The sequence below is a fragment of the Mobula hypostoma genome, chromosome 12 (assembly GCF_963921235.1).
Source record: "Mobula hypostoma chromosome 12, sMobHyp1.1, whole genome shotgun sequence".
NCBI lineage: Eukaryota > Metazoa > Chordata > Chondrichthyes > Myliobatiformes > Myliobatidae > Mobula > Mobula hypostoma.
Window position 1 is genome coordinate 65,655,784 of NC_086108.1, and position 21,862 is coordinate 65,677,645.

The 21,862-nt window shown below is 40.9% G+C and overlaps 1 protein-coding gene across 5 annotated transcripts in view; it reads left to right on the forward strand.

Annotated features, from left to right (window-relative positions):
* Positions 1–21,862, forward strand: part of LOC134354873 (inaD-like protein) — a 332,069-nt gene that overhangs the window by 302,243 nt on the left and 7,964 nt on the right. For all 5 annotated transcript variants that reach the window (XM_063064296.1, XM_063064298.1, XM_063064297.1 and 2 more), the window contains exons 44-46: positions 2,848–2,970; positions 12,584–12,688; positions 17,342–17,445. In XM_063064296.1, the coding sequence (XP_062920366.1) occupies positions 2,848–2,970; positions 12,584–12,688; positions 17,342–17,445 (332 nt within the window). The remainder of the gene's footprint in view (positions 1–2,847; positions 2,971–12,583; positions 12,689–17,341; positions 17,446–21,862) is intronic.

Consider the following 21,862-nt stretch of genomic DNA (forward strand, 5'->3'; position numbering starts at 1 on the left):
AAAGACCAGTGAATCTTTGGAATTCTCCACCCATGGGGTATGCAGAGCCTCAGTTACCAACACGTTTAAAGACAGAAGTAAATTTTTATAGATATTAATGGAATCCAGGAAAATGACACTGAGATAAAAGATCAGCATATTGTTATACAATACCAAAACAGGTATGAGGGGTCAAATAACCTTACACCTGCACTTATTTTTATATACTCAGCTATGATGACTAGGAACCTGAAGTGTAGGAGGTAAATAAGGAACATATTTCCCCTGCATAGTAGGGGAATTAAGAGTTATGGGGAAAAGACAGGTAGGTGGAGATGAGTCCATGGTCAGATCAGCCATGATCTTATTGAATGGCAGGGCAGGCTCAATGGGCCAGATGGCCTACTCCTGCTCCTATTTCTTATGTTCTTATCTGAATGGGCTTCCTGACTCAACTAAGACCCACTTCAGGCAGCAGTGCTATAAAGACAACAATTGCACTTAGGAGCAGGGTGATCCAGTATTTTGGACAACCTTTCAGCTCAGGAATTGTTGCGTTTCACGTAGAACATAGAACAATATTGCACAGAAAGAGGCCCTTTGGCCCATAATGCCTGTGCTGACCAGGATGCCAATTTTAATCCCATCTGCCTGCACGTGGTCTATATTCCTCAATCTCCTGCCTGTTCACGTCCCTGGCTAAATACCTGTTCACTGTTACAATAATATTTGCTTCTACTACTTACCCTGGCAGAATTTTCTAGGTGCTTATCACTCACTGTGTTTAAAAAAAATTGCTCCATGAACTCCTTTAGACTGTCTTCCACCTACCTCAAATCAATGCCCTTTAGTACTGACATTTCCACTCTGGGAAAAGAAGATTGACTAGATATTGGATAGGACATTGACCCTATGTATTCCCCTTATGATTTAACATACTTTTATCATTTGCTCCTCAGTCTCCAACACTTCAGAGAAAATAGTCCAAGTATGTTCAAACTACTTACAGCAAATTCTCTCTAAACCAGGCAACATCCTGATGAGCCTCTTTTGCATTCTCTCCAAAGCCTCCACCTCCTTACTGTAATGCAGTCTTCAGAACTTTAGAGGCCTACCTACTTATGTTGCCACTTTCAGGGACATATATAAACTTGCATCCTTTGAACTATATTCTGTACCATTAAAAAAAAGCAATATATATACTTTCTGCAAACACGAGGAAATCTGCAGATGCTGGAAATTCAAGCAACACACACAAAAAATGCTGGTGAACGCAGCAAGCCAGGCAGCATCTCTAGGAAGAGGTACAGTCAACGTTTCAGGCCGAGACCCTTCGTCAGGACTAACTGAAAGAAGAGATAGTAAGAGATTTGAAAGTGGGAGGGGGAGGGGGAGATCCGAAATGATAGGAGAAGACAGGAGGGGGAGGGATGGAGCTAAGAGCTAGAAAGTTGATTGGCAAAAGGGGAGACAAGGTTGGAGAAGGGAGAGGATTATGGGATGGGTGGGATGAATGGACAAGGGAGTCGCGTAGGGAGCGATCCCTGCGGAAAGCAGAAAGGGGATCCCATCCCCCCATCCGCCCCATCCCTTCCCACCGATCTCCCTCCCGGTACTTATCCTTGTAAGTGGAACAAGTGCTATACATGCCCTTACACCTCCTCACTCACCACCATTCAGGACCCCAGACAGTCCTTCCAGGTGAGGCGACACTTCACCTGTGAGTTGGCTGGGGTGATATACTGTGTCCGGTGCTCCCGATGCGGCCTTCTATATATTGGCGAGTCCGGACGCAGGCTGGGAGACCATTTCGCTGAACACCTACACTCTGTCCACCAAAGAAAGCAGTGGCCACACATTTTAATTCCACGTCCCATTCCCATTCTGATATGTCTATCCACGGCCTCCTCTACTGTCAAGATGAAGCCACACTCAGGTTGGAGGAACAACACCTTATATTCCGTCTGGGTAGCCTTCAACCTGATGGCATGAACATTGACTTCACTGACTTCTCTAACTTCCGTTAATGCCCCACCTTCCCTTTGTACCCCATCCCTTATTTATTTATTTGTTTGTTTGTTTATTTATTTATTATTATTTTTTAATATGCTTTCTTCTCTCCATTTTTCTCCCTGTCCCCCTCACTATAATTCATTGCCCATCCTCTGGGTTCCCCCCTCCCCTTTCTTTCTCCCTAGGTCTCCCGTCCCATAATCCTCTCCCTTCTCCAGCCTCGTATCCCTTTTGCCAATCAACTTTCCAGCTCTTAGCTCCACCCCTTCCCTCCTGTCTTCTCCTATCATTTCAGATCTCCCCCTCCCCGTCGCACTTTCAAATCTCTTACTATCTCTTCTTTCAGTTAGTCCTGACGAAGGGTCTCGGCCTGAAACGTTGACTGTACCTCTTCCTATAGATGCTGCCTGGCTTGCTGCGTTCACCAGCATTTTTTGTGTGTGTTGCTTGTATATACTTTCTGGACAATTCCTTTTCATGTTATGTGAGCCTTATGCCATTGTTCCTCTGACAGTGTAAATAACTTTCTGAAGCAAATCCCACAGAACTGTAAGGCAATCATAATGAACTTAAGCAAAGTAGTACAGATAGTAACTAGCATTGTGCAGTTAATTTAAAGTGCAGGCAGGATTAGTTTTGAATTACTCTGTAGGGCTCCACTGTTGTGGGCGAACACAGTACTTACACTTGATCCAGTATATGATGGGACCACCTGCAAGTAAATGTTGGTGTGAACAATCTTTTAGACAAGTTGCAGGAACTAATGCATATAGTACAGTAAGGACTGTTCATTACTGCTGCAATTCAAATATGCTTTTAGATCAGTTACTAACAGGAGCATTGTTTTTATGACAGGGAGCAAATGATGCACTTGGAATTAGCATAGCTGGTGGTATAGGAAGCCCTTTAGGCGATGTTCCTATCTTCATTGCCATGATCCAAGCCAGTGGAGTGGCTGCTCGCACACACAAGCTAAAGGTAGGAGTGACAAAGTAACGTGACTTGTTAGTAATCTGCATCAGTTGTGACAATATAATATTCTTTCTATACGCTAAATATTTTCAATATGCTTAAGTGCTAAAATATTTAGCAGTTTTAGTAATAGAAATTGCTTCAATACATAAATTATTGATTCTGTTTTTGCATTTAGTGATTTAGACCATAAGATATAGGAGCGGAGTTAAGCTGTTAGCCCATCGCATCTGCTCAGCCATTTCATCATGGCTAGTGCAGTTTTCCTCTCAGCCCCAATCTCCTGCCTTCTCCCTTTATCCTTCATGCCCTGACCAATCAAGAATCTATCAACCTCTGCCTTAAACATACATAAAGACTTGGCCTCCAGAGCTGCTGGTGTCAAAGAATTCCACAGATTCACCACTCTCTGGCTGAAGAAATTCCTCCTTATCTCAGTTCTAAAAGGACACCCCCTCTAGTGTAAGGCTATGTCCTCTGGTCTTCGACTCTCCCATCATAGGAAACGCCTTCTCCTCATCCACTCTATCAAGACCTTTCACCATTCAATAGGTTTCAATGAGGTCACCCCTCATTCATCTGAATTCCAGTGAATACAGGCCCAGAGCCATCAAATGCTTTTCATATGACAAGCTATTCAATCCTGGAATCATTTTTGTGAACCTCCTTTGAATCCTGTCCAGTTTCAGCACATCCTTTCTAAGATAACAGGCTCAAACCTACTCACACGACTCCGAAAGAGGCCCCACCAGTGCTTTATAAAGTTTCAACATTACATCCTTTTATATTCTAGTCCTCTTGAAATGAATGCTAACAATGCATTTGCCTTCCTCACCACAGACACAACCTGCAAATTAACCTTTAGAGAATCCTGCACAGGAACTCCCAAGTCCCTTTGCACCTCAGTTTTTTGTATTTTCTCTCCACTTAGAAAGTAATCAACCCTTTCATTTCTTCCGCAAAAGTGCATGACCATACACTTCCTAACACTGTATTCCATCTCTCACTTCTTTGCCCATTCTCCTAAGCTGTCGAAGTCCTTCTGTAGCCTCTCCACTTCCTCAAAAATACCTGCCCCTCCACCTACCTTCATAACATCTGCAAACTTTGCAACAAAGCCATGAATTCTAACATCAAAATCATTGACATATAACACAAAAAGAATTAATCCCAACATAGGCTCCTGTGGAATACCGCTAGTCACTGGCAGCCAGCCAGAAAAGGCTCCCTTTATTCCCACTCTTTGCCTCCTGCCAATCAGCCACTGCTTTATCCATAATAGAATCTTTCTTGTAATACCATCGGCTCGCAGCTTGTTAAGCAGCCTCATGTGTGGCACCTCGTCAAAGGCCTTCTGAAAATCCAAGTACATAGTATCAAGCAATTCTCCTTTCTCTATCCTGCTTGTTATTTCTTCATAGAATTCAAACAGATTTGTCAGGCAAGGCTTTCCCTTGAGAAAACCATGCTGACTACAGCGTACTTTATCATGTGCCTCCAAGTACCCTGAGACTTCATCCTTAATATTCGTCTCCAACAACTTCCCAACTACTGAGATCAGACTAACTGCCCTATACTTTCCCTTCTTCTGCTTCTTCCCCTTCTTGAAGAGTGACATATGCAATTTTCCAGTCTTCTGGAGCCATCCCAGAATCTAGTGAAAGATTATTACTAATGCCTCCCAGATTTCTTCAGCCACCTCTTTCAAAACCCTGGGGTGTACACCATCTAATCTATCTTCAGACTCTTCAGTTTCCCAAGAACTTTCTGTATAGTTATAGCAACTTTGCACTCTTCATGCCCCTGGCACCTGGAACTTCCCACATACTGCTAGTGTCTTCCACAGTGAAGACAGATGCAAAATTCTTATTCAGTTTGTCCACCATTTCATTATCCCTCATTACTACCTCTCCAGCATCATTTTTCAGCAGTCCGATATTCACTCTCACCTCCCGTTTACACTTTATGTATCTAAAGGAACTTTTGGTATGCTCTTTAATATTATTGGCTAGCTTACGTTTGTAATCCATGTTTACCTTCTTAATGACCTTTTAGTTGCCTTCTGTTGGCTTTCAAAAGCTTCCCAATCCTCTAACTTCCCACTCATTTTTGCTCTATTATATGCTCTCTCTTTGGCTTTTATGGTGACTGTGACTTCTTTTGTTAGCCACAGTTGTGTCATCTTTCCTTTAGAATATTTCTTCCTCTTTGTGATGTATATATCCTGTGCCTTCCAAATTGCTTCCAGAAATTCCCGCCATTGCTGCTGTGCTGTCATCCCTGCCAGTGTTCTTTTCCAATCAGTTCTAGCCAGCTCCTCTCTCATGCCTCTGTAATTCCCTTTATTCCACTGTAATACTGATAAATCAGACACTAGCTTCGCCTTCTCAAATTTCAGGGTGAATTCGATTCATATTATGATCACTCTCACACTGTTCTTTTACCTTAAACTCTCCAATCAATTCTGGTTCAGTTCTAATGTAGTTCTAGTGTGCGGGCTAAATGTTTTAACACAACCAACTGCAAGTATAATAATGAGAAAATGTTAATTACCCCAAGTGTACCATGTCCAGGGTTCTTCAAATATATTTAGTTCTCAATTAAGTAAGCGTAAGCAACATTTAAAACAAACTTCTTTTTATTCTAAAGTACTTAAATCAGGGAAGGCTTATGGAAAGATGCCTGGTAAGCTCATTTTGAGAGAAAGGAGGCAAATCTCCTTGTAATATTTTGCAATTTTCTTTTGATTTTCCCATCTTAAATAAAAGTAAGTAATTTCACTATTCTTATGCTTGCTGCCTTTGTCTACATGTCCTTACATAAGCGCTTTCTAAAGAAAATGAATGCAAGCAGTTGCTATTGTTAAGCACAATGTGCCATGACCATGGTATATTTGATCAGAACTTGACTGACTGTAGTTTTCAGATTCTGCATTAGTTGTTTATGAATGCATTTCAAGAACTCAGCTTCTAACTGGGCAAATCATATGTCCCAGTCCAGAGTAAACTTGAGATTCCGTAGATGCTGAAAATCCAGAGCAACATACACAAAATGCTGGACGAACTCAGCAGGTCAGGCAGCATTCCCTCCACCTTCCTTTTCCCCTATGGTCCACTCTCCTCTCTGATCAGATTCCTTCTTCTCCAACCCTTTACCTTATCCACCTATCACCTCCCAGGTTCTTACTTCATCCTCTCCCCACCCGCCTGATTTCACCAATCACCTTCTAGTTTGTACTCCTTTCCCCCTCTCCACCTTCATAATCTAGCGTCTTTCCCCTTCCTTTTCAGTCCTGATGAAGGCTGTCGGTCTAAATTGTTGACTGCTTATTTATTTCCTCGACTGCTAACCTGCTGAGTTCCTCCTGCATTTTGTGTGTTTTTTCCTGCCTAGAATGTCCCCAAGGCCCCAAAAAGTTCTCAACATTTCCAATTATAAGCAAGTATAAGTTTGTCAAAGTTTTAGATGTCATTCTGAATCTTTGCAAACTTCTAAGGAAATAGGGGAACTGCTGTACTCTCTTCATAATTGCACTTACATGCCGGGCCAGGACAGGGCCTCTGAAATGATAACACTGAGGATTTTGAAGTTGCTGGCTCTCTCCACTTCTGAACCCCAAAGAGGACTGGCTCATGGACCTCTGGAAGTCAATAACTGTCATGGTCTTGCTGACTTTGGCTAAGAGGTGGTGGTTGTGGTACCACTCAGCCAGATTATCAATCTCCCTTCTATGTGCTGGCTTGTCACTATCTTTGATTTGGCCAGTGACAGTGGTGTCATCAGCAAACTTAAATGTGGCATTGGAACTGTGCTTAACCACACAGCCATGAGTGTAAATCCAGTAGATCAGCGGGCTAAACACATACTCCTACAGTGCACCTGTGCTAATGGAGATTGTGCCAATCCAAACTGATGACATTTGCAACTGAGGAAATCAAGGATCCAATTGCACAAGGCACTATTGAGACCTAGGTCTTGAAGCTTATTGATTAGTTTTGTGGAGATGATGCACTGAATGCCGAGTTGTAGTTGTCAAAGAGCATCCTGATATATGCATTTTGCTGTCCGGATATTCCAAGATTGAGTGAAGAGTCAATGAAATAGCATCTGATGTGGACCTGTTGTGTCCATGGCCAAATTTGAGGAGGTCAAAGTCGCTCCTCATGGAGGAGTTGATATGTTTCATCACAAACTTCTGAAAACACTTCATCATTGTGGATGTAAGTGCTACTGGATGATAGTCACTGAGGCAACTTATCACGTTCCTCTTTGGCACCGGTGAAATCTGCTTGAAGCAGGTGGGTACTTCAGACTGCTAAAGCGAGAGATTAAAGATGTCAGTGAACACTCCAGCCTGCTGATCAGCATTGGACTTTAGTACTTCCAGAGGATTGGAGGGTTGCGGATATTGTTCCTTTATTCAAGAAAGGGAGTAGAGATAGCCTAGGAATTGTAGACCAGTGAGTCTTACTTAAGTGGTTGGTAAGTTGATGGAGATAATCCTGAGAGGCAGGATTTATGAACGTTTGGAGAGGTATAATATGATTAGGAATAGTCAGCATGAATTTGTCAAGGGCAGGTCATGCCTTACAAGCCTGATTGAATGTTTTGAGGATGTGACTAAACACATTGATGAAGGGAGAGCAGTAGATGTAGTGTATATGGATTTCGGCAAGGCATTTGATAAGGTACCCCATGCAAGGCTTATTGAGAAAGTAAGGAGACATGGGATCCAAGGGGACATTGCTTTGTGGATCCAGAATTGGCTTGCCACGGAAGACAAAGAGTGGCTGTAGATGGGTCATATTCTGCATGGAGGTCGGTGACCAGTGGTGTGCCTCAGGGATCTGTTCTGGGACCCTTACTCTTCGTGATTTTTATAAATGACCTGGATGAGGAAGTGGAGGGATGTGTTAGTAAATTTGCTGATGACACAAAGGTTGGAGGTGTTGTGGATCGTGTGGCGAGCTGTCAGAGGTTACAGTGGGACATTGATAGGATGCAAAACTGGGCTGGGAAGTGACAAATGAAGTTCAACCCAGATAAGTGTGAAGTGGTTCATTTTGGTAGGTCAAATATGATATCAGACTATAGCATTAACGGTAAGACTCTTGGCATTGTGGAGGACCAGAGGGATCTTGGGGTCCGAGTCCATAGGACACTTAAAGCAGCTGCGCAGGTTGACTCTGTAGTTAAGAAGGCATATGGTGTATTGGCCTTCATTAATCGTGGTATTGAATTTAGGAGCTGAGAGATAATGTTGCAGCTATATAGGACCCTGGTCAGACCCCACCTGGAGTATTGTGCTCAGTTCTGGTCGCCTCACTACGGGAATGATGTGGAAGCCATAGAAAGGGTGCAGAGGAGATTTACAAGGATGTTGCCTGGATTGCGGAGCATGCCTTGTGAAAACAGGTTGAGTGAACTCAGCCTTTTCTCCTTGGAGCAACGGAGGATGAGAGGTGACCTGATAGAGGTGAAAAGATGATGAGAGGCATTGATCGTGTGGATAGTCAGAGGCTTTTTCCCAGGGCTGAAATGGTTGCCACAAGAGGACATAGGTTTAAGGTGCTGGGGAGCAGGTAGAGAGGAGATGTCAGGGGTAAGATTTTTACACAGAGTGGTGAGTTCGTGAAATGGGCTGCTGGCAACTGTGGTGGAGGCGGATACAATAGGGTCTTTTAAGAGACTTTTGGATAGGTACATGGAGCTTAGAAAAATAGAGGGCTATGGGTAAGCCTAGTAATTTCTAAGGTAGGAACATGTTTGACACAACTTTGTGGGCCGGAGGGCCTGTATCAAGCTGTAGGTTTTCTATGTTGCTATGTTTTTTCACTCAGCCAGGTCACCCATCTGGGCCGGATGCTTTCTCTGGGCTCACCCTCCAGATGGGTACTCTGACAACAGCCTCAGATACTGAAACTACACGGCCATTGGTGGCTGTGGGAGTTTGTGATGGCTCCTCCATATTTTGATGGTCAAAGTGAGCATAGAAGGCATTGATCTCATCTGGAAGTGCAGCCCTGTTGTCATCTAAGTTGTTTGATTTAGTTTTGTAAGAAGTGATAGCATTCAAGCCCTGCCACAGCTGTCATGCGTCCTTCATTGATTCAAGTTTTCTTCCAAGTCTCTTTATCTGTGCTTTAACCCATGCCTCATTTCTTTCTCTGAATAAAGTAGTTCACATTCTTCTTATATTTATGATTTCCTACATTATACCTCTCCTAATCTTTCCACTTTGATCACATCTTTTCACATTGCTGCTGAAATCTAACTATTGCCTCTTAGTTAAACTTCTTTCAGTATAGTTAAAAGTAAACCTATGGATGCAAGAAAAGACCAAAAATAAAGAGCTCATATAATAATCTAACCATGCTGATAAATGTTTGCATTGTGGACCACAGTCAAAATCAGGTATTAAGTCATATTACTGATGTAACACGCTGTAAGGTTTCACTGCTAATGTAATGGTTTTTCTGTAGCAGAAATGTTTGCATTATGACTGGAGATAACGGGGCATGTTAGCCAATTAGTGGGATGTTGTTCTTTCTTGTGTAAACTGGGAGCCAGGAATTTGCAGTCTTTTGCCATGGAAAGATGAGAGAGTTGGTAGACCACCGGATGGAGTGGACTTGGAGCGAGGTTCCAAAGGTCAGCGATGATCGGAGGAGGTCGATGGTGGACGAACGGCTTTATCAGTGAGCTCCAATGTTGCGCATTAGACTGTTTCATGAGAATAGGCCCTTTTTCTTTTTTTTTGTTTTCTTTACTAACCATACAGTCAAAGTAAGAATTATAAAGCTCAGTCGTTTGATCGCATATTGTGTACTGTTTGTTATTTTGTGGTACTGATTTGTAATAGGGGAACACATCGCACAGCATCCACCCAAATGAGATTTCTTAAATTTGGCCGGGCCGGGGGACTATCATCCCCTATATTAAGCCGCTAGCCAAAGCGAGAGTTACAATTGTGGGGGCTACGTTTGGGATTGATTCTGTTGGATGCTGTGTGATTATCCTGAGTGGGGTAGATATTCATACTCCGGATGAATTGGTAATTCACCTGTTAAGTACTGTTAAAGTTGTGATTGTGGGCGGAGGTTTGATGAAATGGCGGGCGCAGCTCTCGTTTTAATGCAGACCAGCGTTGATATAGCGGTAGCTGGGGCCAGAGATTTCAAAGACAGGGTACGATCGTTTCTAAGGAGTGAGGGGAAGGAGCGGTTGCATTTGGAATGTCTAATTAGTCCGCGTCCCTCGGTGAAGAGTGAGAATTCTGAGTTAGTATCCGCCCTTACCTTTACTGCAAATAAATGGAAAAATCAGGTTCAAGGTCCCAGCTATGGTAGGCTCCACCTATTCTCTGGAATAACGCACACCCCTAAAGGGCAGGAGGAGTATGAGGCTCGGGCAGAGTGAACCTCTCAGTTATTAGATGACTGGCACTGCTCTGATGACATAAAGCAACAGAGATTGATTGAAAGTTTGAATGGGCGGGCCGTTGACATGTTGAGAGCCATCAGGTTAAAAAGTGTCCCATAGCGACAGCTGTCAATCACATGCAAGCACTGGACAATGCTTTTGGCCGGACAGGAAGCCCAATGGAGTTCATGGTGGAGTTTCAGAATATGCCTCAGGAGAAGGGGGAGAAGCTTTCTGTTTTTATCTTTCGGCTAGAGAGGCAGCTAAACTGCTTGCGGCGCAGAGCGGTCATTCAGGCGGCTGAGGTGGATCAGTTAAGAATGGACCAGATAACCAGAGCGCCCAGTCCCAGGACCTGATTGCTTGGGGTCTCCGACAGTCTCGTAAGACGCACCCACCCCCATCTTTTGATGAGCTGATCAGAGAGGTAGAGGAAGAGGAGAATGTGCTGGAGGTGCAGCAGGGCTCCGTCAGCAGGGTACAGTCCCCAGTAGTGTCTGAACCTGAAGAGTTAGGTGAGGGGGTGCAGAGGTCTCAGAGAGTTAGGAGACCACCAGATAGGCTGGCCTACATAGCACCAGGGGAGCAGAGTGTGACCCCTACCGTTTTGGGGCACTATGTCACTGCCTTGTGCACCTGGATTGGACTTAGTGTTTTGCAGGAAGGGTTGGTGAATTATCTCAATGTCATGAGGACATGACTAAGTTTAGTGGGGGGGGAGTGTAACATGCTGTAAGGTTTCACTGCTAATGTAATGACTTCTCTGTAATGTTCCACTGCTAAGTTAATGGTTCCTCTGTAGCAGAAATGTTTGGGTTATGACTGGAGATAATGAGGCATGTTAGCCAATGAGCGGGATGTTGTTCTTTCTTGTGTGTCTGGGAGCCGGGAATTCGCGGTCTTTTGCCAGAGAGAGATGAGGAGAGAAGGCGCGAATGGAGAGAGTTGGTAGACTGCCGGGCAGAGTGGACTTGGAGCGAGGGTCCGATGGTCACCGATGATCGGAGGAGGCCGATGGTGGACGAACGGCCTTATCAGTGAGCTCCAACGTTGCACATTAGACTGTTTCATGAGAATGGGCCCTTTTTCTTTTTTTGTTTTCTTTACTAACCATATAGTCAAATTAAGAATTATAAAGCTCAATCGTTTGACTGCATATTGTGTACTGTTTGTTATTTTGTGGTACTGATTTGTAACAGGGGACACATCGCACAGCATCCACCCAAACGAGAATTCTAAGTTTGGCTGGGCCAGGTGACTATCATCCCCTATATTAAGCCATTAGCCGAAGCGAGAGTTACACTGAATTAACTCTTCTAACTATATTTTATGTAAAATAAAAACTTATTACAGCCAGCCCAACATTCCTTTTCAATAACAGATGCATTATTATTCACCACTTAATTGATGTTCTTTTAAGCCCAGTCCCAGTTATCGTAATTATTCATCCTTGTTTAGGAGCATCTAAACAAGTAAGTTTGCAACAGCTTTCTGGAAAAAGAGTTAATGTGTGAGCTAGTTTATCCTGAAAAGTTACATTGACCTTTAATTGTTGTGGTTGTTTTCCAGCATCTATGCCAAATACCACCTGTAGCAAAACAGGTTTGCAATGACCTATCCTCAGATGCCTTCAGTGTTGTGTTAAAATTTTGCAAGGAGGTGTCAAAGGGTGATTCTTGTTCTTCTAAGAGGAAATGCCTGGCAACAGCTCAGTGCCCATTGATTGAATTAGGAAATGTTCTACCTTAAAGTGAAATGGCAGCTGAGTAAAATGTGCCATTAAATCTTAAGGACTTGTTTTTCATTATATTGTCTAAACTGATTATTGTGAAACCAAACAAGGAGCACAAACAGAGATTTCAAAGACAAACCTAAGTCCTTTTAAACTTCAAGTCTCACACCTTTCAATCTTGTAACTTAAGGATGATGCCCTTATAACTGTTCCCTCAATGCATACATATAAATATGAAACTTTGGAAGTCCAGTTTGTGAAATTTTAGGTTTGCCCTGCTTCAGTGGTTTCATGGCATGCACGCATCTATTTCCAAATGTGTAAAGCTATTTGCAGGAAATAATTACAGTAAAACTCCAAGAAATTGGAATTTTAATCAAAATAACAACTAATCCAGATCTGTGAATGTTAATTTTCCATTTGAAATTAATTTCCTTGCAAATAATTTTCTTTTTTTAATATTAGGTTGGGGATCGGATTGTCAGCATTAATGGGCAGCCCCTGGATGAACTGTCTCATGCAGAAGCAGTTAATCTATTGAAGAATGCCTACGGAAGCATTATCCTTCAGGTACTGAAATAATGGCAGCAACGGCTGCATGCAGTAGATAACACCCATTCAAAAGCAGCAGCAGAGTATTGCTGGCAAACATTAGCACGTCAAACAGGGATAAGGATTCCAGTCTGTGAATCACACAGGATTTGGCAGTGTTTAGATCTGTGGTATCTAGATATTTCAGTGCCACCCATGTAACAACTCTAATGATCAGGTGCATACTTATGTGAATTATAACAAGTGTAACTAATAAGTGGACAATAATGCTTATTGCCCTTAAGATTTGTATTTCTTGCTTTCCTACGAAAGTCTTACAGTTTGAATCAGAGTCAGCTTAATAGCCACTGATTTCTCAATTGAAGCACAAAGATAATAAATATTGTTTTATAAGTGCTACAGTGTTTTAAACTATAATAGTAAATTAGAAGTATGAAATATTTCATTTGGAATTTCGGTAAACAAAAGTATTGAAGATTTTATGCCCTTAGTATTTGTTTATTACAGTTGTTTTGGTAACAGCCAAACTACCAGCCTATAATTTATTTCAGTCTCAAGTTTCAACTCCATTAGGTTCAATTGTATATTCTCTATATCAGAATAAACACATGCCAGGCTCAGTTTCTTAGCTTTTGTCATAAGTTAATGATACTGTTGATGAAACATTTTCCTGGTGCTATTTTGTATTGAAAACAATAACAAAAGTAATTAAGAACTTCTACTAACATAAACAAATTATGCTATGACTTAAATATTGCATTGTTTGCATCTTAATAGTAGAATTGACGCCAAGTAAAGTAAAAATACGGGAAATGCCTTTGAATGAGTGTCACCTGAACCATATGAGTGGTTTCACATATGAGAATATCTGTCCCTCATCTAAAAAAAATTAACCTTTCTCTAAGCAGTCAGTTTTCCTTTAACACAGTTTAATGGCTTCTGGAATCCTCCAGAGTCACATCTTACAGAATGTTGATTACGTATTAATTTTTAAATTGAGTGGCAGTGTCAAATTACTTGAGAAGCATTATACATTCACTCACTATTCTGACACATGTGAAAGACAATTTGCAAGTTGACAACAGTGACTGATTTCATTGGTCTTTCATTGACTACAGTCCAATTTTAAGATCAACTAACTGACTGCTACTACCTTGTTTTGTATGCTTGCTTCTGTGTTTTACCTTCACAGTGTTTAGATTCATTTGCCCACATCTATGGTGTCATTGTGCACTAGTTGTTGATCTCCATGTCGAGGAGATGTCAATTCTGTTTAGAATACATGCTGACATATTAGCACATTGTTGGTGCATTCATTTTTCACATAGCTTGTTAGGTATTGAGCTTCATATTAATTGGGATACGTTCCTAATGCTTTTGAAATATATGAGGAGCAGAGAAGTTGCCTTGGAACTTCATGTATTCAGCAGCTGAACCCATAAGCTGCTTCAGTGAGAGAAATAGATACAAAACTTTGATGACTGTATCTTCTATTTTTATGGACTAGGGTTCTCTCCAGTGCACATGAGTAATAGGTCCGATCCTCCTATTTACCAGCCAGAAATACCTAGTTTTCCCAGGCATCACAACCCATCAGCTTCTGTGTGGATGCATCTCTGTACTTGATTTGGCTGGATCTCTCACACTGCTGGACTGCATTTTGCTATAACATATGTAAATTGGTACATGTGACCCATATTTTCTAGCTTCAGATCTGTGTGCCTGTCTCATGTTGCTGTAACCTTGGACTGAGTTCAAATTTATATGACTTAAAATTGCTTAATGAAGAAGGGAGAAAAACAGTGAGGAAAAGATGTAATTTGCATATTACTTGGTGAAGAAAGAGCCTCATAATATCAAACTGTTACCATAAAATTACAAGAACAATGCTGCAGAGAAACCAGAATTTAATGTTTCCACAGGTCTTTTGAGCAAAGCTACAGTTTTACATTTTGCAGAACTTTAATCAAGAGTGCTTAAGCAGCATTTAATTTTTTTTTACAATTGTTCTAATGTGTATGTATTGCACAGATAATCCACAGTAGCTTGTCATTAGTAAACAACATGTATTTGCTATCAGCTTTTCGGCCATATTCTAACCAGAAGGTCAGATAATTGCATTCATTCATGCAAAAGACAAGGATGTTGGTTGATTATCTGCCTGTCTTCAATAGAATGTTAAGAGTTTAAAAATGCTATTTGTTAACTAAAGATTAGGGTCTCTAGGGAGCAATTACCACCTCCTAACCCCCTGTGTCTGTAGGCTTGCTTGGTTTTTGCACGATTTAATCTGTTTGTATAGCAGGTGTAGTAATGAGATAAGGAACGGCTGAGGGTGTTTGTTGATGTTGTGTACAAACCACAGCAGATCTGTTAATAGGGACTTTTTCACCCATTGGGATGCATTTTTTACCCTTTACATAACATTATTTTTTCTAGCAGAGAGAAGAAATGTTTTGTTTTTTCTCTATATTTCATTCTGCAGCTGGATTCTTTGGCTAAATTTTTTTTAATGAACTGAAGAAGTCAAATAATGTTTTAATACATTTTTAAATAAAGTAAATAATTTTCTGTTATTGCTTTTGGGTTTATTTGATTCTATTACACCATCAGATTTCTTAGTAATTGGGATTTCATATTTTACATGTTTAATTTTAGACTTTAATAAAAAATGGACAAAATACTCTATGGATCGCATGAAAGCAAGCAATGGCAACAATCAATTTCGAAAGACCAATGCCACTACTCTTGACCATAATCTGCTCCGACTTGCTCAAACTAGAAAAGATAAAATGTTCATGTTTCATTCAAATCCCACAACTTACCTCCTGTCAGAATGTCCACCTTAGAAACATAGAAAACCTACAGCACAGTACAGGCCCTTCGGCCCACGAAGCTGTGCCGAACATGTCCCTACCTTAGAAATTACCTAAGGCTACCCATAGCCTTCTATTTTTCTGAGCTCCGTGTACCTGTCAGGAGTCTCTTAAAAGACCCTATCGTGTCTGCCTCCACCACCGTCACCGGCAGCCCATTCCACGCGCTCACCACTCTCTGCATAAAAAATTTAACCCTGACATCTTCTCTCTACCTACTTCCAAGCATCTTAAAACTGTGCTCTCTCGTGCTAGCCATTTCAGCCCTGGGAAAAAGTCTTTGACTATCCACATGATCAATGCCTCTCATCATCATATACACCTCTATCAGATCACCTCTCATCCTCAGTTGCTCCAAGGAAAGAAGGCCGAGTTCACTCAACCTATTCTCATAAGGCAACATCCTTGTAAGTCTTCTCTGCACCCTTTCTATGGTTTCCACATCCTTCCTATAGTGAGGCGACCAGAACTGAGCACAGTACTCCAAGTGGAGTCTGACCAGGGTCCTATATAGCTGCAACATTACCTCTCGGCTCCTAAACTCAGTCCCATGATTGATGAAGGCCAATGCACCATACACCTTCTTAACCACAGAGTCAACCTGCGCAGCAGCTTTGAGTGTCCTATGGACTCAGACCCCAAGGACCCTCTGATCCTCCACCTTAGTCCCCACCACATTTTTGCCAGTGGACACCAGCACTGCCTGAATATGTCATTGTTAGCCATTAGTTGCATGCACCTCCACACATTCAGATCCATGAAAGGTAAGGGTGGGATGAACTGAATGTGGTAGCTTTGGTCGTCTTTATATTCGGGTTGAATACATCTCAGATTGAGTGTATTTTAAATTATTCACAAATTGGAAGTTAAACAACATGAAAGCCATTGTGGAAATATAAAGTAACCATGGAGAGCCTACTGTTAGACATTGTCAGCATGCAGATGGAAGGAGAGCTTCTGTCTGGAAATAACATCAGGAAGAGGAAGTTCCATATATCTGAATAATGGAAGGGAGTAGATGTGGCATTGTCAACTGTTTTGAAAACTGATAAGAGATTGTGGTCAACAATAAGTTTTAGAATTCCATGATCAAAGAGTGTATCGTTTTTGAAAAACCCAGAAAATGGATCTTTAACTACTCTAATTTCCTTTTAGAATGGTGATACTTTTCCTCCCTATCTGCTTTCCTCCCTTGCTGACGTTTCCTGGGTCTTATCTACATTGTCGTTCTAGAGTTCAGCTGTACAGTTTCAGAAATAAATATCACACTATATTGTCTCATTTGAGGTACAGTAATGTTGGGTTGCAGTCATTCTTATGAGATCCTGCTTATTCTCTCCGATGATTCTTGGGGCTGTTATTGAGCACGTAAAATTATTCAAAGAGAAACAAGGCCCTTGGCTTCCTTAGCCAATGTTCTCCTTTCAAAGAGTCAAAAACATACTTGCAATTGACACTACCAAAAACCGATTAAATTGCTATTTATCTCACATTCCCTGTGAATTTGTGTAAGTCCTGTAAGTCAATATTATTTCAAATCAGTAATAATATTTTTGAGGTTTGTGTTAAGGAGATCATAATTTCAATATATCTAAACAAGCAAATTGTCGTCCTTTGTGTCCAGTAAGCACTTGCTTCCTGAAAGCTAAAGGTAGCTACCACTGGAGTTACATTGGGCCATTTTAACTGATAGCATTATGTCTGTAGTAACTGGTGGTGCTGGCTGTTCATTAATCTTATTCTATATTCTATTTTTAGATAACAGTGGCCTCTTTTTTTTTTGCATTTTCTTCAGGTTATAGCTGACACAAATATTACTGCTATTGCAAGTCAGCTTCAAAACATGACAACTAACTCCAACTTGAATTCACCATCTGACATTCTAGTGGAAGATCCAGAGTAAGTATAGAGTAAATCGTTTTTGAACACTGTAAGCATGTGAGATATTCTGAGCTAAGAGATGCATATTTTTCATGCACAAAAGTATTGTCTTCTATCTTATTGTACAAAAATATTATTTCATTAAAAAATGTGTACCATACTTCTGTGGAGCAAACAGTCTGGCATTAAGAAGGGAACATTATTCAGAAAATATCCATGAAATATACCCTTCTTTTATGATTAGTTTATAGAGTGTACATAAATACACCAGAAGGGTTAATGTTGTTGAAAGAACAGAATTGAGTTCAAGTTGCAAATTGAGGCAACAGTGGCTGAAACCCAAACACCTGTGCCAGTAACACACATCAAAGTTGCTGGTGAACGCAGCAGGCCAGGCAGCATCTCTAGGAAGAGGTACAGTCGATGTTTCGAGCCGAGACCCTGACGAGTCCTGACGAAGGGTCTCGGCCTGAAACGTCAACTGTACCTCTTCCTAGAGATGCTGCCTGGCCTGCTGCGTTCACCAGCAACTTTGATGTGTGTTGCTTGAATTTCCAGCATCTGCAGAATTTCCTCGTGTTTGCACCTGTACCAGTTCAGGGTTTTGTAACTCTGATCTCACCGGGTCTCACCAGGTCACTAATGATGTAGCAAAAATTAAAACAGAGTTTGTATTATATAGTATTTGATCACTTTTATCAGAGTCATTCCAAATTATATTTATTGAAATGACATTACTAAATGTTTTTGTGCAATCAGTTTTCTAATGCAAAGATCCACAATTGAAATACCAGTTTTTGGTTGATTTATTTCAATGAGAAGAATGTTGCCTGTATTGCTGTGTCACAGCTTTTGAATATTGTACCAGATGCTTTATATTTCCAGAACTGCAAGTGCAGTCAAACCCATAGTTTAGCCTAAAGCATAACCAAGACTACAATGATGCCTCAGTATTGCTTTGAAGTATTAAACTTTTGAGCCCAAATTCTGCAATAAAACTTGATGTGTAGACTAAAGGGATGAGCTTTATTTGTCACATGTACATCAAAGCACGCAGTGAAGTGTGTTGTTTGTGTCAACGACCAACACAGTCCAAGGATTGTGCTGGGAGCCATATAGCATTTCACAGCTTACTAACCCTAAGCCATATGTAAGAAGCTTGAGCTAAGAATATTACCAATTAACAAAGTTATGTCCCACAGACAAGAATTTGCTGATAACCAGAATCAGAATCAGATTTATTGCCACTAGTCATTGCTTATTGGCATCAGTCATGAAATGTGTTGTTTTGTGGGAACTGTAGTGCAGGCATAAAAAATTACTATGAACTCAGTGGCCACTTTATTAGGTACACCTGTACTCTTGCTCAATAATGCAAATATCTAATCAGTTGCAACAGCAGCTCAATGCATAAAAACATACAGACATGGTCAAGAGGTTCATTTGTTGTTCAGACCAAACATTAGAATGTTGGAAAAAAATGATATTTAAGTGACTTTGATTGTCGGGATGATGGGATGGTTTGAGTATCTCAAAAACTGCTGATCTGGGGTATTCACACACAACATTTTCTAGGGTTCACAGAGAATGGCATGGGAGACAAAAATAACATCCAGTGAGTGGCAGTTAATTAATGAGAGGTCAGAGGAGAATGGCCAGACTGGTTCAAGCTGACAGGAAGGCGGCGGTAATTCAAGTAACCATGCGTTACAACAGTGGTGTGCAGAAGAACATTTATGAATTCACAGCATGCCAAACCTTGATGGGTTACTTAGCAGAAGGCCAAAAACATACAGAAAAACATGCACCTATGGCTAATAAAAATAACCAGTAGGAATAATTTACAATAAAAACATTGTGCAAAAGTGGAATAACGAGATCATGCTTGTGGGTTACATAGAACATTACAGCACAGTGCAGGTCTTCATGGACCATTTAGAAATCTGAAGAACCTGTTCCTAAAACACTGAGTGTTGGTCTTCAGGGCCCTGTACCTCCTGATGTGGGTAATGAGAAGAGGACATGACTCTCCACTGATCTGTTTCTTTTTAATTTTTGTGGGTGAATTGAACATTGATCAGGAAATGGGCAATAACTTCCTGATTAATATTCAACTTAGTGCTTTGGAAGCTTATATGTTTGTCTGAGAGAGCAGGGTTAATATCTCATCTGAAAGATTTTACCTCCTACTAGGGTGTCAGCATGGATTTCACCAGATTGCAAATGAAGTAGAGCTTTCTAGCTGAAGCAAAAGTGTTATCTTTTGAGCCATGAGTGACATTTAAAGTACTGATATTAATCTCAGTATAACAATGTAAATTGCACTCTTGCTAATGCAAAACTACATTTTCTTTTCCCTGCAAAGCATTCTGAGTTTCTATTTCAGGCAGTAATAATTTGAGAATTTGATGTTTGCCTTCCATTTCACGTAAAAGCCTGGCCACACAAAAAATCCTCGAGGCTTAATTGATTGGGTTTTCAAATGAGGCGAAAAATGGTTGAAAAGCCTATCTTTAAATAATCAATGTAAATATGTAAATAGAGTCATAAGCCAAACATAAGACATCACTCAAAGTTTTCACAAATGGTAAAATATGGTATCAGGTAAGTACTAACCATTATATAAAAACCATTGATCAGGGAAACCAGTAGTCCTTAAAAAGATCCTTGAGGCCACTCACAAAACTGTCATTATTTTTCTTGAGGCCAACATAAGCAATTACCTATTCTCTAAAGTTCCCTTACTCTTTACATACAGAATGGGGGAAATGTCTTGTAGAATAAACAATATATGAAGCAAACAGATCAGTAGGAAAATATGGGGATATATAAGAAACAAGGTTATGTTACATAAAATATTATAATTTTTTTTAAAAACCTTCAAAAACTAACATAACAGCAGTGATGTGAAATATCAATTAAAAACAGAATGAATCAAAAATTTAAATATCCCTAAACTTGATGTATTAAAATATGTTAACATGAAATACCAAAATATAAGGCAAAAAACTCACGAAATGTATGGTCACTTTAATTACTCAACCTTTTGAATATTACACAATATTCTAACCCCTCACTCTGCACAAGCATAAGCTTTGGGCTTCATGGTAGTGTAGTGGCTAGCACAATTCTTTTCAGTGCCAGCGATCACCAATTGGTGTACAATTCCTGCCACTGTCTGTTAGGAGCTTGTATGTTCTCTGCATACCCGCTGGTTCCAAGTCCTCTGGTTTCCTCCCACATCCCAAAGTCGTACGGACTGCGGCTAGTAGGTTGTGATCATGCTATGTTGGTGGTGGAGCCATGGTGACACTTGCAAGCTGCCTCCAGCACATCTTGGATGAATAGTTCGTTGGCACAAAAGATGCATTTTATTGTATGTTTTGACATGCACGTGACAAATAAAACCAATCTAAATCCATTCTGTCATCTGATCTGAGCATCTCTTCCAATTTACCTTGATCAATGTTGGACTTGTTTGTAGAGTTTTGGACTTATCACCTGACTTAGAAATGAGCTTAATATGTCATCAGCTTGCTCTTAATGGCTGATGACATATCAATGTCTTTAAAGTATTTTCTGTTCTAAATTTGTGAAACTGTGAATAATATCTTGGTCAGAATTGTAGTGTGGGCTTTACGCCGGTTATGAACACCTGGTATACAGACACCTCTACTTACGAATGAGCTCCCGTTATATTATTAAATGCAAAAGTCTAATGTACTGTACTACTGTACATATGTTCATTCCCATAAACACCAGAACTGGTTTCCCCTCTCCCTCCACATGTAGTATTTGTTTTTCCTTATCAGTCCTATGTACTTCTGATGCCATTAATTACCATATTACTAAATTCATAACTGGCTTGCCCGTAGAAAACAGAGGGTAGTGGGTTTATTCTAGATGGAGATCTGTTATTTATGGTGTTCTGCAGGGATCTGTAGTGGGAGCTCTGCTGTTTATGATTTATATAAATGACATAGATGAAAATGTAACACACATCAAAGTTGCTGGTGAACGCAGCAGGCCAAGCAGCATCTATAGGAAGAGGCGCAGTCGACGTTTCAGGCCGAGACCCTTCGTCAGGACTAACTGAAGGAAGAGTGAGTAAGGGATTTGAAAGCTGGAGGGGGAGGGGGAGATCCAAAATGATAGGAGAAGACAGGAGGGGGAGGGATGGAGCCGAGAGCTGGACAGGTGATAGGCAGAAGGGGATACGAGAGGATCATGGGACAGGAGGTCCGGGAAGAAAGACGGGGGGGGTGACCCAGAGGATGGGCAAGAGGTATATTCAGAGGGACAGAGGGAGAAAAAGGAGAGTGAGAGAAAGAATGTGTGCATAAAAAAGAGTAACAGATGGGGTACGAGGGGGAGGTGGGGCCTAGCGGAAGTTAGAGAAGTCAATGTTCATGCCATCAGGTTGGAGGCTACCCAT